General features: G+C 41.8%; 1 pseudogene and 1 gene segment (V, D, J or C); both read right to left on the bottom strand.

Annotated features, from left to right (window-relative positions):
* Window positions 1–4,506: 4,506 nt before the first annotated feature.
* LOC126060454 (immunoglobulin kappa variable 3-11-like) lies at window positions 4,507–5,313 on the bottom strand (annotated as a pseudogene).
* Window positions 5,314–8,120: 2,807 nt separating this feature from the next.
* On the bottom strand, window positions 8,121–11,856 carry LOC126060244 (immunoglobulin kappa variable 4-1-like). The segment is given in 3 exon segments: window positions 8,121–8,232; window positions 11,198–11,549; window positions 11,774–11,856. Coding segments are annotated over 3 exon segments (513 nt in total).
* Between the last annotated feature and the right edge of the window lie 280 nt (window positions 11,857–12,136).

Raw genomic sequence — 12,136 nt, 5'->3', positions numbered from 1 at the left:
CTGGTCAGCTGCACCAGTCTTGACATGGCAGAGCCAGCAGGGAGGATGGAGGAGGTCCAAGTGCCTCTGAGCAACTAGACAAGATGTCAGGAGAGCTGACTGAGAGCTCATCCTGAACCTCCTGCCTGTGTACATTTGTCAGTTAAATTTGTTCAGCTTGACAGGCATACATTTGACAGAGACAGTAGCAACACAAGTTGAATACATGTGGAGGTTAAGTAGGCTTTTTGTATATTTCATCAGGATAATATTTGGTGATATTTAGCCTTTAGTATTTTCCCATTTTCCCAACACCCTGCTTCTTATTTTACCACTTGCGGTTCCCCTTGAATTAAGCTAATTGAAATATCATTCTATATTATATGTCCTCAGCGGGAGTGTGGCTGAGAAGAAATTGTGAAGATGCTGGTTTTTGAGCTTCCAGAAAGCCTTTTGTAAATGTATAGGAGGCACAAGATGCTAATTCCGCAACCGATGAATTTCCCCAATTACTTTGTTTTGAGAAAAATGATTTCGATGAATTTTATAAGTTGGGTTTTAAAAATAAACAGCAAAGTGAAAGATGTAGAATGACATTTACTCCATAAACTACCAGAAGGATACAGAATGACAGAAATGTTTTTCTTTCTAAAGGTAAGAATTTTAAGACTGTGTCCATATTTATGCCTATTCCCATGAAAGGTAATCCAACTGAATGTGGAAACCATCGAACAATGTTCATTCAAATGTGGGTACAGCAGTATATTGGCAGGGAACTGCTAGAAGTGCAAGCCAGATTCAGACAACAACATGGAACAAGGGATATCATTGCTAATGTCAGATGGATCCTGGCTAAAAGCAGATAATACCAGAAAGTTCTTTACCTGTGTTTTATTGACTATGCAAAGGCATTCCACTGTGTGGTTTGTAACATATTCTGGATAACATTGCAAAGAATAGGAATTCCAGAACACCTAAATGTGTGCATGAGGACCTGTACATAGGTCAACAGGAAGTCATTCAAAGAGAATAAGGAGGTGCTGCATGGTTTAAAGTCATAAAATGTGTGTGTCACAGTTGTATCCTTTCACCATACTTATTCAGTCTCTATGCTGAGCATATAATTTGAGAAGATGGATTATATGAAGAAGAATGAGGAATCAGGATTGGAGGAAGACTCTTTAGCAACCTGCATGATGCGGATGACACAAACTTGTTTGCTAAAAATGAAGAGGACTTGAAGCATTTACTGATGAAGATCAAAGACCACAGCCTTCAGTATGGATTACACCTCAACGTAAAGAAAGCAAAAATCCTCACAACTGGGCCAATAATTAACATCATAATAAAAGGACAAAACACTGATATTGTCGTGGATTTCATTGTCCTTGGATCCATAATCAATGACCATGGAAGCAACATACAAGAAATCAAAGGATGCATTGCACTGGGCACATTGGCTGCAAAAGACCTCTCTAAAGTGTTAAAAAGCAAAGGCTTGACTTTAAAGACTGAGATGCATGTGAACCAAGCCATGATGTTTTCAATCGCCTCCTGTACATGTGAAAGTTGGGCAATGAATAAGGAAGACCAAAGAAGAATTGATGCCTTTGAATTATTGTGTTGGTGAAGAATATTGAAGATACCATGGACTTCCAGAAGGAACAAATTTGTCTTGGAAGAAGTACAGCCAGAGTGATCTTTAGGAGGGAGGGTGGCAAAACTTCGACTCACATACCTTGGATATGTTCTCAGGAGGGATCAGTCCCTGCAGAAGGACATAATGCTTGGTAAAGTAGAGGGTCAACAAAACAGAGGAAAACTCTCAATGTGATGGATTGACTCAGTGGCTACAACAATGGGCTCAAGCACAATAAGAATTATGAGGATGGCCTAGGACTGGGCAGTGTTTCATTGTGTTGTTCATATGGTTGCTAAGAGTTGGAACTGACTGGATAGCACCTAACAACAACAACAAAAATGAGTAATATACTGATGAGATTTTTTTTTCTGCGACACCAAAAATCAGAAATGTAAAATGGTTAGTATGAATAGTAATATTAAAGGTGAAAAAATATTGATGAAAATCTGGTACTGTCAAATATTGAAATATATTCTTATCAGTCAGGGATTTTGATAGCAAAGAAGAGAAACCAACCAAGTCTAAACTAAGCAGAAAATGAAATGATTACTGGGTGACATGCAGATTTGAGTGAAATTGTACAGATCATGGTGTAGAAAATGTACATGAAATGAGCTGGCAAAAGCACAGTTCATGATAAATCAGAGAAAGAAGTTGTTTGTATATGATCCCACCACCACCACAGATGGACTGGCTCTACCAGCACTGGACAAAAGTGATGGAACACTGGATATTGGAAGCCTCTGCTACCATTCTGTTTGCAAATATTGTTGTCGCTGTGAATTGAGCATTAGTACCATTTCCTCATGAGCAGTTTCAATAAGTGCTCTTCAAGAATGTATTTCCATTCCCAGAAACTGTAATCGACCAAAATCAAACCCATTACCATTGACTGGATTCCAATTCTTAGCAACCGCATGAGTTACAGAGCAGACCCGAGCTCCATAGACTTTTCTGTGGTGTAATCTTCATGCAAGCAGACCACTAAGCCTTTCTTCTGCGGCTCCACTAGGTGGGTCCCAACTGCCAAGCTTTAGTTTAGTAGCTGAGCACGAACCATTTGCACCACTCAGTCACCTGCGGCAATTATGGCAAGAAAACTAAAATATAACTATTGTCATCAGAGAATCCAAAAAAACCATTTTTACCATATTCAAATAGTACTGCCGTATTCAAAAGAAAAAAAATTTTTTTTTTTTTTTTTTAATTCAAAAAGTAAGAAGAATGCAGTGTGGAAGTTTTTGAACCAGAATCCATTGATCTAAGAATTTCACCATTACACTCCACGGTTCTCTGTATAAATGTTTTCTTGGCACACCCCAACCTGAGCTCACACCTGCTGATCTGAACCTCATAACGAGCTACGAAGTACAGAAACTGTTGAATCAGTGTGTGTTGTCTTGGGCATGTTCTCAACAGCCACAACAAGAAAACAACACTCTTTCCCATCGAGTCGATTCCAACACACAGTGACATATAGGACAGAGCAAAACTGCCCCATAAAGATCCCAAGGAGCGGCCAGTAGATTTGGACTACTAACCTTTTCGTTAGCAACCATAGCTCTTAGCCACTGTGCAACCAGGGTTAACACAAGCAAATTGAAAAAAAAAGAAAAAACAAAGCTATGAAATAGAGTTTCTTGGGGGATGGAATCTGAGCAACATCACACAAAGAGAAGCTGCGGGACGGGCACCACCCAGATGCTAGGCTCCTGCTCTACTATGTTCCAGGGGAGACAAAACCTAGACATGGAGTTTTCTCTCCAGAGTGATCCTCCTATTCAGGTAGGTCTATGATTTGAAAAGAGATGTGAAATAAATGTTACAAGCCACACAGGCCTGTCTGCATTTCCCAGTTAGAGACCATTTTGGTTTGATTTCCCTTCTATTCCTGATAGCACAGTATCTCTGGATCATCCTCGGGTGCCTGTCATTTTAGGTCCCAGCAGGCAGATCCTGCTCACTAGGTGCCAGAATGTCTGTTGTCTCCCAGGAGAGAAAGTCTCCATTAGCTGCAGGGCCAGTCGGAGTCTCCTCTACACTGACTGGAAACACTACTCAGGCTGGCATCTGCATAAACCTGAGGAGGGACCTACAGGCCTCATTCACCTCACTTCCCCTGTGCATGTTGTTGTGATGCTGAACAGGTTTCAGCATCACTTTCAGAATACTGGACACTAGAGAGGAAGGCCTGGTGTTCTACTTCAGAAAAACCAGCCGATGAAAACAGTCGGATCTTATTGTGCATGGGGTCATCATGAGTCAGGGGCTGACAAGATGTCATCTAACAAGAAGAAAGAGCCTTGATTTCCTTCAGTCACTAAATTAATCTTGGGCGCCCAAGGGATTAATTTAAAGAGGAGTTGAAAACTAATGAAAATAGAACATGGGAAAGCTGTCACATGTTTCTAGGGTGATAGGGTTAATGAGTTACAGGCCGGCCTTTGAAAGGATGAGTCCCACTGAAAGACATGGAGAGAGGAGAAAAGGTCAGTAAAATAGAAGCTTAGAGCAGGAAAACACCTTCATTGACATTGACCAAGATGGCTTGGCTGGAAAACAGGATTCACTGAAGGAAAAAGTAAGGCAGAAATACTATCTTCTGTGAGGGAGGTTAAAAATATGAAGGATCCAGGTTTAATATTGGGTTAGGTGCAGACTTTTGAGGGATGATGGTAGAAAAAGGAAAAAGCCCCATAAAAAAATGAATTAAAATGAGAACTTTCTAGAGTCGAGAAGGCACAAGGAAGAGAGAACTGATCTTTCAGGGTAGAAAACTCACTGGACCCTTTCCCGAATCAGTCATGTGATCTATCCATGCGAAACAAGGAGGTTTCTGTGATATGAAAGGTCCGGAAAAAGCCCACGAGGGATTTTCACAGCATTCTTTTTTCTATATTTTACCACAAAAGGGGATCCAGAAGAAGCCACATCCCTTAATTTTCCCTTGGAACCTAGAAATCCTGTAAGGAATTCTTCAGGAGATGTGGCCTTTGGGGCAGACAGAGGAAGCGTGCATATTCAGGGCTGATCAGAAAGGAAGCAGCTGGTGCAGTGAAGACTCACTGGCCTGTAGCCCTCAGGAGGGTTTGTGTTCGAGGCTGAAGCACTGTGGGAGGTGGATTATTATAACCTTGCTGACAATAATAAACTGAGACGTCTTCAGCCTGGAAGTTGCTGATGGTGAGTGAAGTCTGTCCCAGACCCACTGCCACTGAACCGGTGAGGGATCCCAGATCCCCATTTCGATGCATCGTAGATGAGCAGCTTAGGAGCCTGTCCTGGCTTCTGTTCGTACCAGTTTAAGTAGCTGCTCACACTCTGGCTGGCCTTGCAGTTGATGGTGACCGTTTCTCCTTGAGACTTAGCCACAGAGGCTGGAGACTGGGTCAGCACAGTGTCCCCACTGTCACCTGCAATCAGAGTAGACAATTACCATGCACACATATGTACACACTCTTTTTCACACATACATTAAAATTTACCATTTATACCAAAACATCTAGTCATATTAAATATCAGCAAATAATTGGTTCCATTTTGCAAATAACTGTCATTTCCCACTCAGTGTTAAAATCATTTTTCAACTCCAGAAAGATACTACTCTAGAGAGATTGAAACACTTTTCATTTCTCACCAGAGGCCCAGAGCAACAGGGACATGAGGACCAGAGTGTATGGCACCATCGTGCTGCCCCTCCTGCCTGATGCAGATCAGCTCCCATAGCAAAGGCCCTGTTTATAGTATCTGAGCAGCCAGCCTGGTGTTGGAGGGGCCTATGCAAAGCAGTCAGTAACTGGAAAGCAAATTACATGGGCGATAGATTGTGAAACTAGCCAGTGTACTTCAAGGGCCAAATATATCACATATAGTATAATTTTATGAGTAGAAAAGATAAAACAGGGTCATAGCAGCTCTAATATCTTAAAAAAAAAAACTTATCGTCCAACGGATTCCAACTCATGACAACCACATGTGTTACTAAGTAGAGCTGCTCCATAGGGTTTTCTTGTCTGTGTTCTGTATAGAAGCAGACTGATAGGCTTTTCTTCCAGGGTACCACTCAGTGTGTTCAAACTGCCAACCTTCAGGTAAGCAGCCCTTCACAACTGCTTGAAACACCTATAACCTAATGAATAGCTTCAATTTTAACTTAAAAAAAAACCTACATCATTTTAGGTTATATAAATGTTGACTGGTTTCCTCAAATCAACAGTTTTCAGAAACAATAAAAAATGCTGGAAAAAAAAACAAGAAAAGGGAAAAATATGAGAAATTTTTGCCTCAATGTTTGATAAAATTTATACCTAGAAAATGTCTAAGCTCCGATGAGACTTGTATCCTGAAGGATACCTAAAAGACACTGCAACCACTTGTGATTGGATTCCAGGGCTATGGAAGGGCCAGAGAAATGGAAGACAGGCCCCCAACTACTCGAATTACTCGTATTACAAGCCCTCAGGGGGCCTATATCGAGCTAGGGTCCAGGAGGGCTAGATCACAAAGGAAGTATGAACCAAAGAGAAAGTGGGACCTATCGTGCCCACAGTGGGTAGGACCTGATAAGAGGGCTCTAGAATAATTTGTGGAAATGGAGAGATAAAAAAATAAGCAGGATTTCCTTGTAAAGTTGTGACTGAATGACAACTCTTCAAAGAGTTTCCTTCCAGTTATGGATGGCCTCGGTGGGCCTGGAAGTCTTCAGCCTTGAAGGTGAGACTTCATCTCTCTTACTTTGGATATATTACCAGGAGGGACCAGTCCCTGCAGAAGATCATGTCATAAAGCAGAGGTTCAGCAAAAAAGAGAAAGAGCCTCGAAGAAATGGATTGACCTGAAATAAATGCTACAGCAACAGAGAACTGTCCACCTATCACAGTTAGACTATTTTGGCTTCATTGTTTCTTGTATCCCTGATTGCACAGAATCTCTGCATCAATCCGTGTGCCTGTCATTGCAGGTTCCTGCCAGCAGATGGCGGTGACACAGGCTTCTCAAGTTCCTCTGGAAGAGCTTCCATCAGCTGAAGGGCCAGTCAGAGTCTTCTCTACACTGACCTGAGAGGCCACTTAACCTGGGGAGACTCCTAAGGCCATGATTGACTTCACTTCCACCCGTGTTGATGGGGTGCCCGCCCGCTTCAGCAGTGGTGGTCTGAGGCCAACTTCACTCATCATCATCCTCACCATCAGATTAAAGATAGTAGAACAATCTGCTGTGTTCAAGAATCAAGATATCCTCTCAAAATAATGTGACCCCAGATATAAACCTCTTACCAGGGCAGAGGTGGGAGAAGGTCTCACTTACTAGGCACTCTCACAGAGCTTGCTGTTGTTTATTTGTTTTGATCACGCAAAAAAGTTGGCATGAAGTAGTCAGAAAATCGGCAACTAGGCCTTCTCTGGCTCCAAAAGAGAGCAGGCCTCCAGCCCTTCTTGCTCGCTTCCTTTAAATCTGCTCTCAGCCTTCACCCTGGGCGTCGCTAGGTGGCCATTTGCAGTCCCATCTGACCTTCTCTAACCTGTGTCAACCCTGACTCCCAAAGGCCTTTACTGCTACCCAGGAATAGCACCTCCTCTCTAGGCCAAAGACTAGAGCCACTATCCCCTGGGCTTTCGGGTCCCTGTTTCCCCACTCAAGTTTATGTCAGAGAAAACATCTCAGGAACGAGAAAATACTAACTAGATCCCTGCTTGCCTTTTGTATAAAAGCAATGCAAGTTATATTATCCTAAATACGTTGAAAAAAAAAATTCCTAGTATAAAACTGAGTAACAGAAAATAAGGTCCTTCAATTATAAGAAAACTTAAAAAAAAAAATGGAGTGTCTCCTTTTTTTTTTTTTTTTGTATTTTATAAGACAGAATTTTACCTTTTTCTTAGAAGAAGTTTTTAACAAATCTGTTTTGGCTTTCTCTGTACCCCTCATATTCCCATTTCCCTACTTCTTGTTGTTAGCTGCCACTAAGTTGATATTCAACTCATAAAAAAAAAAAAAAACATTTTTTTCAATTTAATTGATACCCACTGTAAATTCCAAGCTTCTCCTTTATAATAACGCCCTCACCCAAACCAAGAACGCGACAGCCCCTCCCTTATTTCATCACATTCATTTTGCAAAACCTAAACCCTGGAAAAAACTCCACCCTCCACACACCTGCATCCATGTTCACAATGTGGCTGGAGAAAAACACATAATTATTTTGATTCTCTCATTGTAAATTTATGCACACTACCTCAGGACAGCCCTTAATCTTGCCTCACTATGTTCCTTCCTTTACCTGGTTGGTTCAGTCTCCACCCTTTCTCTTTTCTTTTCTCTTCAGGATTTAACACCTACTTCTCATCCCACATTTCAGCAAATGACCTCATTTCCTGTGTCTTGGAAGAGCTTTCACTAGCTCCTCTCATGCATCTTCTGATCCACAGGCGTCTACACCCCATGTGCTGCCTTCCTTCCTTCCTTCCTTCCTATTACTGTAGATGAGCAAACAGCCCTCCTACCGGAGGCCAGGCCCTCTGCTCCTATACCCCCGTCCCTGCAAGGGCATCTTGGCATTCCACACCTCTCTTTTCTGAGTTATCCATGTTCCTCTCACTTTAGCATCATTTCTGTCAGCATGAAACATCATTTTTAAAAACTCTGCCGGTTTCACATCCCCCTCCAGTTATGTCCTGTTTCACTTATTGAAAGACTTCTAGGTAGTAACCAAACCAAGGCCGTATCTTTTCATACTCCCCAAATTATGCGTTCTCCACAATTCTTTCAACCACCGAGGCCATATTTTCCATATACTGATCCTTCTTTATTTCCAACTTCCTCATTCCAATCACCATCCTGATTGCATATTCAATCAATTTCAGACCCCAGAACTTGATAAAAATCTTCTATTTCTTCGTCTTTGGCCTTAGTGGTTGGTGGGTAAATTTGAATAATACTTGTATTAACTGGCCTTACTTGTGGGGCTGTAGATATTATTCTGTCACTGTCAGCCTTGTACATCAGGATGGATTTTGAAATGTTCTTCTTGATGAAAAGTGCAACGCCATTCCCTTCAAGCTGTCATTCCCGGCATAGAAGACCATACGATTTTCTGACTCAAAATGACAATACCAGTCCATTTCAGCTGACTAATACCTAGGATATTGATCTTTATGCATTCTATTTCATTTTTGACAATTTCTCATTTTCTAAGACTCGTACTTCATACGTTCCACATTTCAATTATTATTGGATGTTTTCAGCTGTTTCTTCTCATTTTGAGTCATGCCACATCGCCACACCAATGTCCCGAAAGCTTGACTCCATGCGTGTTATTAAGGTCAACTCTAAGGAGGCAGCTCTTCCCCAGTCGTCTTTTGAGTGCCTTCCAGCCGGAGGGGCTCATCTTCAGGCACTGTAACAGACATTGTTCTCCTGCTATTAATAAGGCTTTCACTGGCTGATTCTTTCAGAAGCAGACCACCAGGTCCTTCTTCCTAGTTTGTCTTGGTCTGGAAGCTCAGCTGAAATCTGTCCACTGCAGTGACCCTCCTCGTATTTGTGTATCAGCAGCATAGCTACCAGCATCACAGCAATATGCAAGCCCCCACAGTATGACAACCTGACAGACATGAATTCTGTATCTAATTGCTGGAAATTTTTTTTTCAGATCTGTAGTGCCCTGCTTTTAGTTTTTGTGCCTTGCATGCTACATAAAGTTTATCATTTATTTGTCTAAATAAACTCGCACAGCTCACAAATCTAAAGTGTGAAGAGAATGCCTTTTGTTCCCTGTTCTTTCCGTTGCATCACCTTCATATTCATATCCCAGTTATCTCATGTTCTTGGATGTTAAGGATCTCTGACTTCTTGGCAGTATCAGTCTTAGAAAAATTATTTGTGAGGTGTCCTGAGGATTTATGATGGGTTTGCCCTCTTTCAGAGCAGCTTCCACTTGTTGGACCTATCTACAGGGCTTTCTTAAACAAATTTCCAGGTTGCAGAGTTCCAGAATCACCTAGGCCATGCACACCTGGAGTGAAACTCCTTGGAAGGTTGACTTTTAGACACAACTTCCCAAGGAAATCTTGCTTATTTTTTCCTGTCCATTTCCACAATGGCCCTAGAGCCCTTTGAGCATTTCCTAGGAGCTGTGGGAAGGATAGGTTTGCTTTCTTTGCTTCACACTTACTTTGAGATTGTAGTCCTCCCCTCTTGGCTCTAGCACAACATAGGGTTCCTGAGGACTCCCCACATGGGTAATTTCTGGGCCTGTCTTTCACTTCTCTGGATCTTACATACCCTAGAATTAAATCTTTAGTGTATGCAGTGACCTTAAACTGTCCATTAGGATAAAAAGTGGCTTTAGAGCTCAGACATTTTCTGGCCATAAATTTTTATCAAAAAGTGAGCCAAAAGTTCTCCATTGTCATCTGTTCTTTCATTTATACATTTCTAGCATTTTGTATTATTTCACCAGGATTGTAGATCTCAGGAAACTAGCCCATCATTTATGGACTTTGAACCCATTTCATTTTTTTTTTCCTTATTTCAAATAGAAACTCTTCTTAAGAGAAGCTAATGTTTGTAATTTTAGAGCTTCTTAGTTGATATTAGAGCTTCTAAGTTGACTACTTTGTGTTTTCTAGTCATTGGCTCTTGATGTACATTGCTTAGTTTCAAAACCGACTGTCTGTGTACTTTGCTCCATATTCAATGATGGCTTTTCATAGACCTCCCAGGCCAAGTCAGCCAGTGAAAATCCTATGGATGACAACACTCAGATCTTATTGTTCATTGGGTTGTCATGACTCAGGGGCTGAGAAGACGGCAACTAACAACAAGAAAGAACCATGATTTCCTTCAGTCACAAAATTAATCTTGGGTGACCAACGGATTAAGTTAAAGAGGCAATAATGAAAAAAGAACATGGAAAAGCTGGCCCCTGTTTCTAGAGTGATAAGGTTAATGAGTTAGAGACTGGCATTTGAAAGAAAGGGTGCCACTGAGAGAAATGGAGGGAGGAGAAAAGCGCAGTAAAATGGGAGCTTAGAGCAAGAAAACACCTTCATTGACATTGCCCAGGAAGGCTTGGCTTGAAAAAAGAATCCATGGAAGGAAAAGAAAGAGATGAAGATTGCCATCTAGGAGGGAAGTTTTAAACATGAAGTGCCTAGGTTTAATACTGGGTCAGGTCCAGAGCTATGAGGGGTAATTGCAGAGAAAGGAAAGGGTCCAGGAAAATAAGGAATTAAAGTGAGACTGTTCTAGAGTAAAGAAGGCACAAAAACTAATCTTTAAGGGTATAAAACTCACTGGACCCTTCCCCAAATCAGTCATGTGATCTATCTTGTAAAATAAGCGGGTTCCTGTGATAAGAAAACTCCTGACAAAGCCTACAAGAGATTTTTAGAGCATTCTTTTTTCTATAATTTCCCACAAAAGCAGATCCAGAAAAAGCCACATCCCTTAAGTTTCTCCTGGAATCTGCACATACTCCAAGGAATTAGTCAGGAGATGTGGCCTTTGTGTCAGAGAGAGGAAGCCTGCATCTTCAGGGCTGAGCAGAAAGGAAGCAGCTGGTGCAGTGAAGACCGTTTGGCCTGTAGCCCTCCAGAGGCGGTTTGTGTTCGAGGCTGAATCACTGTGGGAGGTGCCTTATTAAATTGCTGACAATAATAAGCTGCAGCATCATCAGCCTGGAAGTTGTTGATGGTGAGAGTGAAGTCTGTTCCAGACCCACTGCCACTGAACCGGTCAGGGACCCCAGATGCCCGGCTAGATGCCCTATAGATGAGCAGCTTAGGAGCCTGTCCTGGCTTCTGCTGGTACCAGTTTAAGTAGCTGCTCACACTCTGACTGGCCTTGCAGTTGATGGTGACCGTTTCTCCTTGAGACTTAGCCAGAGAGGCTGGAGACTGGGTCAGCACAGTGTCCCCACTGGCACCTGCAATCAGAGTAGGCAATTACCATGCATACATATGTACACACTCTTTTTCACACATACATTAAAATATACCATTTATACCAAAACATCTAGTGATATTAAATATCAGCAAATAATTGGTTCCATTTTGCAAATAACTGTCATTTCCCACTCTATGTTAAAACCATTTTTCAACTCTAGAAGCATACTACTCTAGAGAGATTGAAACACTTTTAATTCCTCACCAGAGGCCCAGAGCAACAGGGACATGAGGACCAGAGTGTGTGGCACCATCTTGCTGCCCCTGCCTGCCTGATGCAGATCAGCTCCCATAGCAAAGGCCCTGTTTATAGTATCTGAGCAGCCAGGCTGGTGTTGGAGGGGCCTATGCAAAGCAGTCAGTGAGTGGAAAGCAAATTACATGGGCGACAGGTTGTGAAACTAGCCAATGTACTTCAAGAGCCAAATATATCACATAAAGTATAATTTTATGATTAGAAAAGACAAAGCAGGGTCACAGAAGCTCTAAAATCTCTCAAAGCAAAAAAAAAGAAAACTCGTAGACCAGTGGATTCCAGCTCATGACAACCACATGTGTTACACAGTAG

The sequence above is a fragment of the Elephas maximus genome, chromosome 17 (assembly GCF_024166365.1).
Source record: "Elephas maximus indicus isolate mEleMax1 chromosome 17, mEleMax1 primary haplotype, whole genome shotgun sequence".
NCBI lineage: Eukaryota > Metazoa > Chordata > Mammalia > Proboscidea > Elephantidae > Elephas > Elephas maximus.
The sequence above is the reverse complement of the archived record's forward strand: the minus strand, read 5'-3'. Positions and strand labels throughout refer to the sequence as shown.